General features: G+C 44.1%; 1 protein-coding gene across 1 annotated transcript in view; it reads left to right on the top strand.

The window, feature by feature from the left end:
- LOC147884589 (uncharacterized) overlaps positions 1-13,555 on the top strand; it is a 56,260-nt gene extending 42,705 nt beyond the window's left edge. Inside the window, exons 5-9 of the mRNA XM_087398019.1 lie at positions 5,583-5,662; positions 12,200-12,291; positions 12,387-12,464; positions 12,798-12,898; positions 13,073-13,555. Coding sequence (XP_087254145.1) covers positions 5,583-5,662; positions 12,200-12,291; positions 12,387-12,464; positions 12,798-12,898; positions 13,073-13,201 — 480 coding nt within the window. The 3' untranslated portion in view covers positions 13,202-13,555. The remainder of the gene's footprint in view (positions 1-5,582; positions 5,663-12,199; positions 12,292-12,386; positions 12,465-12,797; positions 12,899-13,072) is intronic.
- The last annotated feature ends 4,751 nt before the right edge of the window (positions 13,556-18,306 follow it).

Genomic DNA, 18,306 nt, shown 5'->3' with positions numbered 1-18,306 from the left:
AGTGGATCAAAGGTATTGCTAGCCTCTACAGATCGGCCTCCAGCCGGGTTATCATCAGTGGCAGGATGGGGGAGAGATTCACCCTCGAGCGCTCGGTACGTCAGGGCTGCCCGCTTGCGCCTGCCCGCTTGCGCCCTACCTCTTCCTCTTTTTTGCAGAGGCCGTGACTCACTTCCTATGAGCTCGTACCACAGGTCTTCGAGGGATGCGCCTCCCTATCCGAGATGATGCAGAACTCTTGGACTCCGAGTATGCAGACAACACGGCCCTGTATGTGCAAGATGATATCGAGTCACTGGAGCGAGTGAGACTGTCTTTAGAGGTTTTCTACCTAGCCGCTGGGGAGAAAATCAACTGGCATAAGTCAGTTGGTTTTCTTACGGATCCGAGAGCCAGCTCACAGTGGGGTATTTTCCTGGGGTTTCGTTGGATCCCTAGAGGACAGACGACACGTTACCTGGGATTCCAGGTAGGGCTGGATATCACGCCGGCTCAGCAGTTCCTACCGGTCCTAGCCTCCATACGACAGAAGCTAGCCTTCTGGAGCACGGCTCGGCTATCTCTGGCAAGCAGGGCCCTAGTGGTCAATCAGGTCCTTCTAGCCACCGCTTGGTATGTGGCATCCTGCTGGTGCTTCTCAAGATCGTGCGTAGCCCAGTTGAGGAGACTGGTGCAGAACTTTCTATGGTCTGGCTCGACGGCGGTTCCGGCACCACCAGAGCTCGGGTCGCCTGGCAGACGGTCATTCTCCCCCAGACAGAGGGCGGTCTTGGCATTATAGATCCAAAAATTCAGAGTCAGGCATTACTTGGCAAGTTAGTCATCCGCGGTCTGACCCCAGGAGGGCAGACGTGGAAGCTCTTGCTTCAGCATGGTCTCAGCGCGTGTATCCCCCAGAGAGGGGGTGATTGGCAGCCTTCTATCCGGTGGATTTTCACTTCAGCCCCGCTGACTCAGCCCCGCTTCCCCTTCCTCCGCAGTCTCGTCTCGGTCTGGAGGAAGCTGTGGCACATCCTCTCCCAGGTTCCCCCCAACTGCCGAGAGGAGATAGACAGATAGCCCCTGATCTGGAGCAGCCAGGTGACAGATGATACAGGTCGCCAGCTTGGAGAGAGATCCCATATCCCATGGGCGCTCTGGGCGCGTGGGCCTGCGCGTTCGCTCCGGGTTTGGAGGGACATCTATAGCCAATTGGGCCCAGACGAGCTGGCAGCAGCAGTAGGTACAGCATGTGGGATCCAGGCTCGGCGAGCGGAGATCGATGCTGCCATTCCTGCAGGTTGGAGGATTCCCATGATCACCAGATAGCTCCTCCCAGGAGATGAGAGGTGGCTAGGGCAGTTCACACCGCGCGGCATTCCTTTGGTGGTTGCAGGTCTTTTTTCGGACTCCTCGATTCATTTCTTCTCCGTCGCCAATGGTAGCCGTCTCCAGAGCAGAGAGGTCGTGATCGACCCCCAGCTTCCCTGGCAGCGCCTTCACATCATAGGGCTTCAAGGGAAAGCGTGGCATATAGACCCCCTGATTGTGCAGGACCAGGACTGGAGACTCTGGATTTGGGAGGGCCGCTCCTTGACAGGTGGAGTGGGATCCAGGGGAGTGGCGCTGGCCACCACTAGAGACCTCAAATAACCCTACCCCATTCTTCTCATATAGCGCGCGTACCGGTAGGCGTGCTCTTGGGGCTCTCCAGCGTAGGCTACCCACCCAGGCACATAGCTGGTATGCCCAAGGGATATCTCTGGTCTTTCTTCGTACATTTTAGAAGACTCTATGGGCGAGCTGGCGGCCGAGGAAGATCTCTTACTTTCTTTGGATGGTGGTCCATAAGGGGCTACCAGTTGGGAGATGGCTGAGGTAGATGGGGCAGGAGGGGCACTGTCAGATGTGTTTTTAGGAGGAGGAATCCCTGAAGCACTGCCTTTGGAGCTGTTCGCATGCTCTGACAATGTGGAAGGGAGTCATGGGGATCTTAGCGAGGGCTGCACCCGAGCTCCGGTCACTTGGGGAGCCGTTTGCTGGTGTGGCACCGAGATGGGACATCACTTGGCTTACGAGTTCTCTTGGCAGGATCCAGTTTTCTTCATCACGCAGGCCACCTGGGCATACATGGAAATCTTCCTCTGGCATCTGACAGAGACAGATGCAGGAGCGATGACTCGGCACCTAGTTTGGGAGATCAGGGAGTATCGTAGGCTGGCATATCTGGACTTCCAGATGCGCGCAGACCCTAGGAGATCAGGCTTCTTCTGCTACCCAGACCCTAGCAGACATCTGGAGCACGATCATTCACACGCTCAAGGGTCAGTGGGATCAGATTCAGGGGGACTCCCGGGCAGGGAAGGAGAAGAGACGGCGCTTCCTTCACGACTGGGACCATCAAGAGCTTTTCTTCCAGCACTCTGCTCAGAGTCTTTAGTGGCATTACTCGCCCCCACTGTGGCTGTTTGTCCACACTCATATGATTATGCCGTGAGAGGCTTGTAATTATTTTGTTACCACGGGCTGTATCCGTTTTGTGATTACAGCCCGCTGGCCTTTAGGCCTTCTTGTACTCTCGTTTTCAAGCAATATAACTAGCACTACTTTTTGCGAAAAAAACAAAAAACAAAGTGATCAGTCTCCACTAAGACACTAAATTCCTGCAATCCCCTTTAGGGATAAGATAAATGAGGCTCTCAATAAGTGAGTCTGGCATCTCACTCGAGTCCCAAATTCCTTGCAGGGCTGAGAGTAATGTGATCCCTAATTTGATCCCAAAATGAAATAAAGAAAGAGGGTGTAAGGCAATCTGAACCAAGGCACTTGCCCTTGTGAAGGGCAGAGAGAGCAATAATGAACTATATGTTGGTGAATGGTGCATCAAGTGAGATTATCACATCTCCAGTCACCAACACAGGAATGTTACGCTCAAGTTGAGGTAACATGACCTCGGAAGGGTCAGTGGAAATTTTCCTTTAAAGGATCAATGTTTGTATGATATTTATTTGGGCTTCATGTTAATGGTCAAAAGGATTAATGTCAAGGTCCTTGATGAGGGTGACAAGGCACTGACTAGATGGGTCTAAGGCTGGGTCTTAAATGCATTAAATGTGTAATGTGCCTAGGGGCAAGTGAATAATGGTATCCCAAGAGAGGGGTATATGGTGCATTTAAGAGGCTTTCTTGAAGATTAGAAAAGTCATTTGGTCTATGCCTTCATGAGAAAATGTCTCTACGAAACTTAATTCTCTCTCTGGGAAATGAGATTGGAGAACCTCATGGAGGCACTAGAAACTCAGCATCTAAAGGCCTTTTGGACTACCCAATGGTCTTCCAGTGCTAAATCTTTAATAAAATATTTTATAAGAACAGGCACGACCTAGGGAAATAATGGAGCATTGATTGGGGGGGGGGATACCAGTACCCTCTGAATGTTGGTGGTCAATAGATTGCTCTAGACTGACTCAGCACACCCTCTCAAAAATCCTCTGAATGCGAGTTAGGTGCGATTGATATACAACGTCCACCCAGTTCCATGTGCGAAAGTAAAGAGTGTCTTCCTTATACTGCAAGGCAAGTCTTAACTTGGCAGACGTACCCTCTATTTGCCTTTGTTTTGTTCCTGAACCTGAATACAAAGCATGCACAATAGTATTCCTTATGAATTGTTGCTTGCATGCACCTTAGGATGTGTAATTCAATCCATGGACATTCCATCATAGCCTACACACGAGAAAAAAAAGGTTAAGTGTGGGTACTGCAAGTGAAGCACAATGGCCCACTTCAAACTTCTTAGCTGTGTTAAAATCACGATTTCTCCTTTGATTGATTGCTATTTTTCTTCCATGTGGATGCTAATAGTTGCATTATGGATGGACCTTATGGACATTTCCTCATTACGTATTGTAGGCGTGTACCAGCTCTATTTCTCCTATAGAGGCGTATGAGCATGATGTATTCAGCTTTGGTCGCTTAGTACTTTTTATTAAATCTTTCTTTCTTTCTTTCTTTCTGTTTTGTGGTTGCATGCAAGCAGACTTTCGTTTTTAGTTCTATGTGGGGAAAATATCATCTTATTCATGGAGAGAAGACAAAGACGAATAAGAACTACTACTTCGATCTCAAGTTTTTGCAACTGAGTCGATCAACCTAGGGAGGAAAAGGAAGGAGAGAACAGCCAGCTCTTATAGGCTCCATATCTCTCACCCGAACCAAAAAAGCAACTAGCAGTTGAAGTTTTATTTCTTCATGTTGATAATATGATTTCTTATTTTATCTTGATAATGAGGGTAGTAGATGGCACTGTCCCATAGGCCGGGATTTTTACTTCTTTTTTGCCTTCCAGTGTCACGTTGCACTTTGGCATTTTCTGGTTTGTGTATCTGAAGAGACATGGAGCTAACTAGGAACGGAATGGAAATATGGAAAGCATAATGGAAAGGCAAAAAGGGAAAGCAAAAGAAAGAACCAAGTGCTAGGCAATCATAACCAAAATACTCACATGATATAAAGCTTGATGTTGACTAGTGTGAAAAGACTCAAGAAAAGTACAACACTATATAGCGTGTCACTAGACTCTAGAAAGACACAATGCATATGGGATAACTCCCAATATGACACGTGGCATGTCTAGGACTCACTAGACAATAAACACTCTCTAAGACTTAATAGCACACACTAAAAACACCACCTAGAGACCTAAAACACTCACTTTGACTTCATGTTCTAACACCCCCCCATGAAGGCAAGGTGAGAGACTACTGGAATGAAACCAAGAACAGAACATGACAATGATGGACTACTAATCGCCAAGTCAGAACTAGACATGGTTCCCACACAATCTTAGAGGCAAGTGAGCATGGCTCAGAGGCTAGTGAGCATGGTACAATAGACTCAGAGGCTCATCAAGCATGGCTCAAAGGCCCATCATGCATGGATGCATGAATATGACATGTGGCATGTCTAGGACTCACTAGACAATAAACACTCTCTAGGACTCAATAGCACACACTAAAAACACCACCTAGAGACCTCGAACACTCACTTTGACTTCATGTTCTAACAATATCCACACAGGTCTTACCTTATATTTCTGTGACATATTTGGTTAACACTTTTACTTCTTGTGATGATGGTTTATGTTCAATAGCTTAGCTTAGGTTAGTATGAACCCATGGAGGTCAAGACCTCTACAACAAGGGTAGGTACATCACATTAGTAATGGTTGTGTGTGGTAAATTTGATATTATCGTCACATTTTCCGCGATGAAAAAAACCTTTTACTGAAGTGGAAATTAAACCATCGGCTGTTGTCAACCCAGTAATGTATGTCATATTTTATGCAATTGTAGACAAACAACAATCATAGGCCTTAAACTGATAAAATTTTCATATAAATAGGTCTTATAAAAGTCTAGGGTCTTAATTAATTTATAAAAGGTAGTAGTACTACTTGATACCAAACTCATATGTTTCTACTATCACATGAGATTGTTGGATCATTTATGTATAATATAGCTTTATTTTGTCTCCCCCCCCTCCCCATCACTTTCTCCTATGGACCTTTCTCTGTTTTCAACATAGCTCCATGTTTTTTGCAGAACAATTCCATGGAAATGGGAAAATATTTGCCAACTTTTGATGAAAAGAAAGCTGTCGCAGCGGAAATAGCAAAGGACTGGTTTGGGTTTATTCCTTCAAAATTCTTACATTATTTATCTACAAAATGTGCATTTATAAAAGAACAAAGAGCTCGAATAACCAAGAAAAAAAATGATTTTGCTGCAAAGGAAAGGATCGTTGTAAAGAACACACATAAAGTAGAGTAATTTTCTCTTTGCTGGAAACAAATGGATCCATTGTAAAGAACATACATAAGACCCAGCAAGGGTTAGTAATACCATGTTCGACATTTCATACGTCTTTTTGAATCGGAATCGAATGCATGTTTTGGGCTTCAAAATCACCAAGAGGTCACAGGGTGAAACAACAACTACATTTTGTACGCTTCATCCAATTATTGTAAATATCCTTTATCATGGTTGAGCAGGACACCGTAATCAGTCCCATTTGAGTTTTAAAAATGTGCATTGCAATTGCATTTATGCACTTCGTTCAATAATTGTAAATATCATGTACCATGGTCTAAAGGCCGTCACAAGGAGTCCCTTAAACTTTTATGGACATACAAATCTTTCAGATCAACCGTCTTCCCCTGTGCATCTACCCTCGCACACCTGCAGCAACAATCACCGCAACGCCACATTAACATCTGCTGAGTTTGCCCTTGACATAACTTCTTCATGTGCACCACCCCTCAAATCCATATGTGATCACACTGAACATCTGACCACTGACTGCTGACTGCTCTGATGGATGACATATGTGGACATATGACTGCTTTGGTTGACATTTGTCATGGCGGTGAACATCTGGTCGACATGTGACAATGGTTGACATCTGGCTGCCTCAGTCGACATGTGATGCTCCGGTCACTTTGGTCAGTTTGGTCACTGTTAACATGTCCAAGACTTGACATGTGACTGCTTGACTCGTCTGGTCCAGCACTTGGTCACTGTTGGCATGTTAGGGACTTAACATGTGACTGCTTGACTGCTCTGGTCCTATGACAAGGCGGGTCCACAGATTTCGGCAACAGGGAGACAGATTCGATGGGTGACAATTGAGGCAAGAAATCCAGTGGGGGGATGGCTATGTTGGTAGAACATCATTTGATGTGGTCCAGCTAGCCCCAGAGGGTGGTGCACATGGAGAAGTTATGTTAGGGATATCATTTCATGCGGTCCAACTAGCTGCACAGGGAGGTGCACATGGAGTAGTTAGGTCACATTGACCACGGAGAGGACCTTGCCAAGGAGGAGTGGAGTCATACGACATTGACAATGAAGGAGAGGCGGCATTGAGCATTCATATGGGGATAGAGAGGAGAGTGGGGGTAGAGATAGAGGCTTGAGCTACAAGCTTGCTTGTTGTATGGGAATTTTCGGTAAGAGAGCTGTGTCCTCTATGAGAGATGGACTTGTGTACTTTGACAGACATGGTCACCTCTTGTGACTTGTGCAGAGATGGTCACCTCTTGTGGCTTGTGACTTGTGATTTCTGTTGTCCATTTCATTGATGTGTGTACTTCTGCCGACCTGGTCAACCCCTTGTCATTTCTATTTCTCTAGCATACGCATTTGGTTACAACTCTTGTGAGCATGATGATGAGGATGAGCTTGATGCTTACCTAGTCTCATAAATGCCTTCTAACTTGTAGGATCTCTTAGTTATTGCTCTATTGAAAATGGTTATGAGAGTGGGGACTTAACGACATTGGTATTAGAATGAGTCTTTCAAAGAAATGTGGAGAAAAGAGATTCATTTTGAAGTGCGTTTTGCAAGGTTTCCTTTTCCATTCAAATAATCATATCATGGCTGAAAATTGCCTTTGTTTCCTTGACCATACAATTGAAATGCTTTAATTGTAACAAAGAAAAGTAAACTGGAAAGTAAACTTCTAGCCTTATATTCTAGCGTCTTGTTGGAAAACAATTAACTTGGTGGCATGCACCATTGAATTGTACTCGTCAATAGCCTTATCATTGTTTATACTGTGTATGGTGGGTCCTAGCTTTAATCAAACGTGTAGGGCATGTGTCCCCATTTGTATTTGTGTAGTTTACAAAGATGAGAGCTCTGGAAGCTCTCCATATCTGTAAATTGAGAGGTATAGGCTTGCATTCTCATATGATGCCCTCTAGCTTCTAATCGATTCTACTTGCTTTTCAAAACTCTTGTACGTACTTTAATACGAACTTCCATTCTTCTACATTTAAGCTCTTTGATCTTGAGAATGCTGCATTGTTACGCCAACCGTAATGTCAGAACTTGAAGGTGGGTTACGTTTAAGGGACGAAATTATAAAAGCTAGATTGTGCATTTATGTAAGGTTAGGACCTAGGGGCAAACTAGGTCCAACATAATTTAAGGATGCATTGAGGACCTAAAAGGACATAGTCCATAAGTAGACACTTGGCATCACACGTGACATGCATAGGGTTTAGGGGAGCTCTAGAAGGTACTAGCCATGGAAGAGACGTGGAAAGACCGCTCCATCTTCACTACTTCCCTCAGGAAGTCTTGCAATGAGGCATGCTCAGGAAGTTTGTCAACCAATCTAATTGCAATGGCAGGAGGTAATGCCTTGAAGAACAACCCCTTCATGATAGCATCTTTAGGTGGGACAGACATCTTAGCAGCCAAGACCCTCATTCAAGTGTACATTTCAGAGATGCTTTCTCCGGGCTTCATGGTGTCTGTGGAAAACTCTTGGAGAATCATGTGTTCAAACTTTTTAGCTTGAAAGTCCACAGGAATTCCTCCCTTAGATCCGTCTACATTTGAAAATGATCAAGGGTGAATTGACAGTACCATACATCAACTGCATCCTCCAAAGATGACAGAAAAGTGTGTAGAAAGGCACGCTCGTTCTCCACACCTTAAGCTTTACATGCTGTAAGGAATTTCCTCAAATGAGCTTCTGTATCCTCATGGAATTGGCCCTTGAACTTTTGAGTTTTCACATGGACTTTGTTGAGTAATTCAAGAAGTCTACTTCTCTCTGTAGATTGAGAACCACCATGGCTGAGGTGACACTCCTACCCACCCTAGGGCCTGAAGCAGCTACAAGGGTGGAAGGGCCTCCTATTTGAGCAGCAATAAGTATGGGTGCCATGGAGACATATGGTGGAGACACCGATGAGACAACATCTTCTGGAGAGGACCACAATTGTGAAGTCACTACTGATGTAGCCATAGAGGAAGTGTACATAGATGGTACTGTAGGTGACTACTGTTGCAAAAGCAGATGGTGAGAACATAGACAATGTGGAAGTCAATGAGAATGCAAGAGTAGTTGGGAAAGAGAACACCCCTAATTGCAAGTTTCATACAAGGCTGTTGTGGTCAAAAGGGACAGCCTCTGATCAAGAATATGATGGGCCGATACTCCTTCAGAGCCCCGAGAAGTGAAGCATCACTTGGAATTGTGGCGCATGATGTATCACATCCATGTCTTTGACTGTGAACCCGTGGTACCATGGGATCAAGAACACCAGGTGCGGGCTGAGGAAGATGGGACTCTACTCCACCAATGCTTGGGCGGTGACGGGGGAGCTCAGTTGGACAAGAAAGAATCCTCTCCTTGAGATGCCGCAATCATGAATATGGTCACCTTATAGCGCCAAGCTCGCTAGGATCCAATCACAAAGCTCCTTGTAGGTGTGAGACCAATGATACAGCCCACTAGAACTCTGTCTTGGTGGGACCAAACATCATTCTTCACCTGTTGTTTTTACTCCGGGTAAAGTACAATCTGAATAGTTGTGGGAGTCGAGGAAGTTGCCATGTGAGCCCCTCTTGCTAGACCAAGCAGTCATTACCAAGTTTTATGTTCCCTAGAATCAAGAAAACACCCTGCTAGTGGAGGAAGGGAAGGAGGGAAAATGAAAAGTAAAACTGATGAAAAATGAGGCAAGAAAGGAAGGGGGGGGATTTCAAAGGATCGGTCCCCAAAAAAGGCTCAGCCAAGGGGTGCTCAGGCAGGAAAGGTTCTTGTTTCAAACTCCCCCAAGCTACTATCTAGCCCTAACTGGTTGGAGACAACAGAGTCACAGAATAGACCCGGAGCCCGACAAAAACAGCAGCCTCTAATTGAGGGCTGCTGTCAGGAAGAGGGAGAAGAACATAGACCCTGGCAATCTGGTTGTGAAGATACCAAGCCATGTGCAGCAAGCAACTTCTCTAGAAAGGCTGTGAACCTGCAGCAAAAAGAGAGAGTGCAGAATGCACAAAGGGAGAATGGAGCGCAACAAATGCGTGCAGGGAGGAGGCAGGGTGAAGAAAGAAAGGGAAGGAGGGATCAACCACGTTCCCCATATGCAATAAAGAAATTTGAAAGCCTTCGACACAGAGAAAGACTCAAAAAAGCTCTTAAATATATTCAAAGACTCAGATAAAAGATGGGACTGCTGCTCATCTTTACCGGCTTTTTGTACCTTACAAGACTTAGAAAAGACAGTAAAAGACCCACTAAAGAACTCTTCACTAGAATCACAAATGGACAGAATGGAGTGACACGTGCTCAAAGACATAAATAAATGACCAGAAATACCAACACACAGGCCAAACTGCTCATGACAAGCTGTAGTGATACATGGAAGATGAAGTGACTCTAAACTGTGCTCAAGACCTGCTGCCCAACCAACATGTTGCCAGCAAAGAGGCACCCGAGAAACCCCTAAAGACTCTCGTCAGCCAACAATCAATGAACCATTTGGGAAGAAAGGAGAGCCACCAATTCATTGAGGTGACCTTTCAAGAACCTCCTTGCCACGTTGAACATTCCATGGCAGCTTGCCATGTGGATAAATCTTCCCCCTACGAGGTTTACCCAAAACATTAAAGAAATCCAGCAAAGCATGACAGGTGGATGACGGAGCAGGAAGAGGGATAGCGGGGGGGGTGGAGGCGGCAGACAAGGGTGGCGAGAGGCTAGGTGGGGGAATGGAAGGGGAGGAGAGGGATGGAGGCAGGGGGAGGTGGGAAGAGGTAGAAGGGTAGGGGAAGCTAGCAAGGGGGAGCGTGAGCAGGAGAGCCTATAGTTTGTCTAATTCTCTATGGAAACACTAGTTCTTCCTACTATTTGTATGTTTGGGAGGTGTGTTTCTCTGTGTACATTCTTTGCATTCCTTGTACACTTGCACCACAGTGTTTCCCATTGCATCCTTTCTGTGCCTTTGTACCACAGCACCCCCACTCACATCACGGCATTTCCTGTTGCATCCCTTCTATTCATTCATTCCCATTGCATCCTTTTTGTGCATTGCTACTGCAGCATTGGTGTGCACACCCACACCAAGTCACTTTCTATACCCGTGCACTACTTATATGTACTACATTGGGTAGCCACCAGATGCTGCCACGTGTCCAAGGGAGTGCGGAGTATGGGGGTTCCCAGTCCCCCACCTTCTAGCCATGCAGCCTCCTCCACATCCCAAAAGAGCCAGATTAGAGGAGGGGTTGCATACCTTCATATATCCAAGGTCCACTATAGGCACATTTGTATTTGGGACTACTCAAGTCCCCATTCTACATCGTGTCATGAGGAGCTTCTCAGCCGCCTTCTTTTTTTTTTTTGCAAAGAAAGGAACCTTCTATTATTGCTTGAAAAACTTTCATACAGAACAGCAGCCCTGAAGGTGCTGAGTATGGAAATAACCCAGATAAAGGCGCCTTTCAGCCCTCTAACTCCATTAGTCACATCATTTCTAGGTGCCACACGAGTCCAAACACCCCCCCATGGTCCAAAAACCAATGAGTGTTGATCACCCACAAAGAGTCAGATCAGCCAACCAATGCAATGGTCACCCACTAACCGTAGACGGTCACGCAGCCGTCGAATCTGGCACTGCAGTCAAAGCACACATAGGTTGCTACCTCCCGCAAGTGTGCAGTTGCTTGCCAGATCACAAGAAGCAGCTGTTGCCACCATTCAGAATAGTCACTGCTAGTCAGAGTGCACACGCGGGTTGTCGCATCCTTCAATAGCTGCCCCACATACAGCAACAGTCACAGTTCAAAGTCAACGCAGTCACATATGTGCTTTGATACCACTGTTGGGCAGCCATCAGTTGTTGCCATGTGTCCAAGACAGCGCCAAGTATGGGGGGTCCCACTCTTCTGCCTCCTAGCCATGCAACCTCTGCCGCATCACCCCAAAATAGCCAGCAAGATGTAGAGGAGGGCTTCCACGCCTTCATATATCCAAGATCCACTTCAGTGCATGATTCTTTATGGGACTACTCTCAAGTCCCCCAATTTACACGTGTCATGAGTGAACGCGAGGAGCCTTTCACCCCTCACATTATCATTTCTAGGTGCCATATGAGGGGTTTTGGGCCACAAAGACCCCACATTCCAACATGTGTTGCATCGTTCTCTATCCCTTTAGTGTAACAAAGTAGTCCCTTGCACAACCTCAACCCCAAACACAACTTTCTCTCTTATTTATTCTATATTTATACACAAAACTAGAGGATCAATGACAATGTCCTGGATGGCATGGTGTTCTCAGAAAACGTTCAGTCAGGTGCGTGTTCTGGTTTGTATTATGCAGGCCTATTTTGTCTAACAATGTTTCTTCTTCTCATTTCAGGGGTTTCAAACAAGAGAAGACAGCATTGCAGTTAATTAGAGCTTTAGAAAATACTAAAAGGCGAGCACAAGTCCCAAAAATTCCAATGCTAGGTAATGACATTGCTCGATTTTTGAGCCTTGCAAATTGATGCTCCATGAGCAAAGTGTTATCTATATATCTGCTTGGTTCTATTGTTGTTGTCCAGATTCACAGGCAAGGTTCAAGGCATTCATGGCCAAAAGTGAAAAACACAATGGCAGCACTACTAAATCTATCCAACTTGGTAAAAGTTAATCTTTAAAAGCAGTTGCAATTGTCTTCGTATTTTATATTGGAATATCTAGGTGATTTCCCGCACTGTTGTGTAACTAACTTCATGACATACGCAAGTGGGTGGACGACCTTTCTAAGTACCCATTTGGCTGAACTTTCTAAGTATTCGCTTGTCTGAATACATGAGTGCAGGCTTCTACGGCAGGCCTCACTAAATTTCGTGTGTTTCCTTCCAATAAAAGTTATCTCTATGACAGTTACTGGTCCCCGATTGACAGCAGTTACTATAGAGATGTGATTTACATTTTTCCCACCGTCTGATTTGTTCCTTTGCCCGTTGCAGTGAATCAAGGAACTGACACTTTGAGTTCCCATGTTATGGATAAAGATCTTGTTCAAAATGTATTTGTTACTAAGGTGAAAAATCCAGCCACTAGATCTAAGGTAATGTAGTGATGCTAAATTGATGTTTGTTTTCAATTTCTCGATATTTCTTATCTGAGAAGATTTTTAAACCCTGTTTTAAAAGGATTTAAAAATCTAATCAGATAATTTGTATCAGCTGATTGTAATGCAGTCGTGCTTATTCTTTTGTCACTTGCTGGCTGGTTATCACAGGAAAGAATATACACAACAGCCTCAGTGACAACCCTCAACTTGGAACAAACAAATCGTCGAGAGAGTTTTCAGAAGCCTGCAGAGTCTCTTAAGAGGGCACCATTAAGAAAATATGTTCATGGACTGTGATGATTGGAGAAGAGCATCCAATAGTCAGTCACAAAAACAATCTGTGGAAAAAGTCTGTCAGTGAGGTCAAGGCTTCACTAGCGCTCTAGAAGTATTTCTGTGTCCAGCTCTTGACGATGGACAGACAAATAGAATAATCATTCCTCTCCATCTTGGATATTTACTGGCTAATGGGGAGGTTTTTGATTTTTTTTGCCTCCTTAGACGTTGATTTTTTTTCGGTAAATGTTTCAGACATTGAGTTTTTTTGGGCAAAGAAGACGAAGAAGAAATGTAGAAGGTGCATAATATATGCCTTTATTTGTGGCACAACAATGGAACATTCTCATGCTCCTCGCTCTAGGATTTTTTTTTGGGGGGCCAGCAGTGAAATCTTGAAGCTGTGTAGAAATTAACAAGTATCGAGTATTTGTGAGTAGTGAGTGTTTTTAGTTGCAGTCACAAATTAAATATTTTATAATTTTAGCATACAATAATCATACAAATGTTTAAATATTTGATCATGATCCAATTATTGCCCACCCAATGATTACTCATATCATATATATGCATAAGGGAAATTTTATTTAAGTAATGTTTTGTTTACTGAAACTCTACAACTTACAAGGTCATATTGTACTTCTCTATCATTACTCAGGTTGGTGAAAGTATTTTACTATATATGAGGGCGTTCTTTCTACAGTTTTAATGACTGTGCTGTAATTGAAATTTAAAATCAACATCAAAGAACATTCAAAAACTAAAAGTCATAGAGGAAGTTACAAAATTTGGGTTTTAATTCGTGTCAAATGGGAAGACACGAGAGTTTCAGATTACACAGAGTTTTTGGCAATACCTCAGATTGCTTTTTCAATATATTGCTTTTTGTGGGTTTTTTTTGTTTGTTATTGTTTTTATTTTTTGACTGCCAAATGCAATTGATTTGCTGTTCCTTCCCTTCATTTGTTGTATACCCTCTCCTCCTTGCCCGTACTGCTTCCTCCTACACTCTTATCCTCCATACATCCTCTCCACCTGCCCATACTGCTCTTCGCCCTAATCCTGCCGTTTTTCCTGCCCATGCTGTCCCGTTTGCCCTTTGAACTCCAAGTATATTGTCTGCCCTGCCCGTACTTCTATTCGCTTTTATTCCTCCCGTTCTTCTCTGTGTTTCTTCTTCTGTTCTGCCCATACTGCTGTAGGCATTGTTCCTTGCGTTCCTCTTTGAAAGTGAAAAGTTATATATAGGATGTAACCTTAAACTATTGTGGACCTCCATGCAAGCATTCCTAGCGACTGTACTAGTGTGTATGAAACGTTAACATTCGTCAACAGAGTATGATGTCTTGAATGATCATAAAATAGATAGATGCTTGGGATGTGGGAAAAGGTGAAACATCATCCCATGACTACTTTTATAGGTAGTTTACCATGTCAATAATCATCCAATTATGTTGGGAGAGGACAAGAAGATTGGATGGTTTCTCTATTTCGAGGTCTAGCTAGATTACATAAAGAGTACAATTAAAAAGTTGTATATAAAGTGTAGAACTTGTTAAAATACTATGGACCTCAATGCACGCATTACTGGCTATTGCACCAGTATAAGTGATATTAACATTAAATTGTAGAGCATGATTCATCAAATCGTCTCACAGTGCAAATAGGTACTTGACGTATCATTGTCTATTTTGTAGTAGATTACCACGTTCAATTATGTTAGAAGAGGACAAGACAATTGGATGCATGTTTTGAGCCGATCAGGATTGTGGGACACGGGGGCAAATGGTTTTTGGCTTTCGGATGGTAATCAGACTCCCGTTCAGAGGACAACTCTCTAGGCTTCTAGAGGGTTTGACTTTGTGGGGATGCCCCTATCAAGTACTTGCAATGGGGTCCTTCTTGGCTTTGTGGGGATGTCCCTATCAAGTACTTGCCGTGGGGTCCTTCTTGAAGAGTGGGAGTGGATTGATGCAGAAAACCATTAGAACAACCTCTTGTTCTTCTACTACACTGGAAGCCCTCTAGAGTCTCTTGTTGGGAGGAGTTTCATATTTTTGCGATTTGCGAAAATGATTTGAATAAGGCCTTAGAGGTTTTTCAGGAGTAGAAAAATCACTCTTTCATTGGCCTTTCATTTTCACAAAGAAAGTGTAGTAAATCAATGGAGGTCCAAGTTTGGGACTCCCTCTACAGGCTTGTGTTGCCTCCACTGAATGGGATTGTAGATAGGCCAAGGTTGTCTAGAAGGGGATTGCGAACTTTTGAGTACATTTGCTCACTCCACTTTCTTTATCAATGGGAATTAGTGGCTTGGATCTCTCTTTTTGGATCTTAGATGTTTTATGAGATGCATAGCTCCTTCAGTTTGATGTCATTTAGTTGAGTTGTGCTCTTTGGATGATATTCACTTCTCCCCCTATAAACTTGCACATGCCTTAGGGGACATATATCAATTTTGAAAATTGGTATTCTTTCGATACTTCTCCTTGACAATAGGTATGTCATCTTTGTTTAGATTGATTTGATGAGCAACCAACTGTGGATCCACTCCTTTCATATACATGTTTATACTCCGCCAGTGACCGAATCAAATCTTCTTAGAATTGGCCCTCTACATGAACATTGATTTTAATTATTTGTTGCAGCTTTTATGCATTCCCCAAATTCAATTCTTCAAGGTGGTTCTCTTTTTCTTGAAGTTCTTTGCATCTACTTCTTGTAAGCTTCTTTGGTTTTTCTAAATCATGTTCTCATTTCCACTTATGTTGATGGGAACTCTCTTTCAGATTGAGTCCTAGCTCCAGATATATCCCCTATATTCCTAGTTCTAGCTAGTTTGGATTAGACCTAATTGTGGACACCGCCATTAGGGGAGAATTGGAGTCTCCAAATAGTGTTTCCTAATTTCAAGGGATTAATGAGGTATTTGAGGTGTACCAATGGGAGTGCTCCTTTTTGTGGGGCAATGCCATGTTGAGGTGGAGGGTGGACAGACCTGCAAACAGCCCCTATTGGCTACTCCTCTTACACCGGGGACCACTCAAACCATCCCCCCTCCCCCCCCTCAACCCATGCTTGACCCTTCTCCCATATGCACCTCCCCCAAACAAACCTACAAGATTCAAGAGGCGGTGGGCCCTTCTGGGCGAATTTTTTTCCCCTCTTAGCTTGTTACAGGCCTGCCCCCTCCTCTTCTCTGGTCCAGCTCCATTCTCCCTCCATTTTTCAAATGTGGAAACGCATTCGGCATCTTCTCTGCCTGCTCCTGCTCTGGTCCACTGTGTTTCTCCCTCTCCAGCACCTCCTGTAGCAGCTGCTTATTCTCTCTCCACTCCTAGCTACAACACCTCCTACAGCAGCAGCTGCTCATCCCCCTCTGCTCTTTCTTCCTCCATTCGTAGCTATAGTACCTCTTGTAGTGGCTACTCATCCCCTCTGCTCTTTCTCCCTCCATTCCTAGCTACAACACCTCCTGGAGCAGCTGCTCATCCCCCTCTACTCTTTCTTCCTCCATTCCTAGCTACAGCACCTCTTGGAGCTTCTCTCAAGCTTCAGTTGCACCCTCTATACCTAACAGATGTATTTCCTTTAGACTTTGAGGAGTGGGAACCAGTCGAGTGCTTCTTAAGTAAGTTTACTGCCATTCATGAGGATTTAGGAAGGCAAATGCATGCTCGAGAGAAGTCCTCTGCTTTGAAACAGAGAAATATCTATTAGTATAATTCCAAGTACATTACTCCAAGGACGGCATCAGGCTATGGCCATCTTCAATGCATTGCAACACCACAACTTGAAGACATGGATTGCAGCATGGTGGACACAAGAACAATGCAATCATACAAGGAAAAGATTGCAAAGGATGTGGGCATGGCCATAAAGTTTACATTTGGCTCTAAATGGGTAAGGTTGTCTTGGTTTATGCCTCTACACATTTTTGCTTCTTTTTTTCATAATATCCAGATGCACAGAACAAAAACCATGTGGTCATGCAAGTGCCTACATGAGAATGCCCTTGAGGAATTGCTTGGGGTGAATTGGGGAAGCAGGTCAGGTGAACAAAAGGGTGATCTGTTTCAATGCCATGTATGTAAGGACAATGTGGTTGTCAAGTACCACATCTCTCGCCAAATGTTATATTTTGCTTTCCAATATAGGCGCTGGAAGAAAACATGTGACAATTGGCTCCCCCTTGACTCTAACGATGATGATAATACAGGGGTAAGTTTATGTATTGGTTCTCATTTAGAAGATGTTAAGAATGTGACTGTCACATCACAGTGGACTCTCAGGGACGTGCGGGAACACCTATTGGTCATGGAGGATGGCATGTCTGAGTCCTTTCACTTTACGTTAAATGGTGAAAAGGTAGGAAAGCATGTAGAGAAGCTCGTGCATAGTGCCACTTTTATCCCTCCTGCAATATTGAAGATTGTTAGCGTGGAACAATCCTACATTTTGACATTTTCCAATTAATAGTGGTGCAATTAATTTGGATGTTTTGAATGGTTTTGTTTCATGTCAATGTCAAGTTTTTCCTAAAAATTTTATAATTCTTTTTATTTTTTATATTTAGAACATTTGGGTATATAGAGGTTATAAAGTTACTTTAGTTTCAAAGTTTCACTATCATAGCCATAGTTCTCCTAGCTACCAAACTACCATGGATTTTGCTAGGTCTGCCTTCCACGATTTCATCTCCCATAATAGAGAGGAGGAGTTATTTCTAGCCTTCCATTAATTGATAGAGAGGAGGAGTTATTTCTAGCCTTTGATAAGAGCATAGATGTCCTAGGCACCTACTTGGGAGCCTGAGATGATTTTGAAGACCTCATCAAGTACATGCAAGACTACATCGCGAGTTTTGCATATCAACTTGATGAGTCTACAAAAAGATGGGTCCCAATTGATTATTTGAAGTACTTGTTCAATCAAGAACCCAGGTTCGTTAAGCGTTTAGATCGCTTTCGAGCCCAGCTCACACCCCTAGGGTTTAGGGAGGTGGACACTGATGACCTCCTAGCATGTGGAGTCATCGGAAACACAGGAAATAGGTTCCTATCCTGGGAAATGACCTTTATTTTCCTTCTCCAGGAGGGACAAATGGAAGAGGAGGCCTCGACCTC

The sequence above is a fragment of the Dipteris shenzhenensis genome, chromosome 26 (assembly GCF_047967505.1).
Source record: "Dipteris shenzhenensis isolate YYH24624 ecotype China chromosome 26, Dip_SZ_1.0, whole genome shotgun sequence".
Taxonomy (NCBI): domain Eukaryota; kingdom Viridiplantae; phylum Streptophyta; class Polypodiopsida; order Gleicheniales; family Dipteridaceae; genus Dipteris; species Dipteris shenzhenensis.
This window is presented reverse-complemented; position numbering and strand designations above follow the sequence as displayed.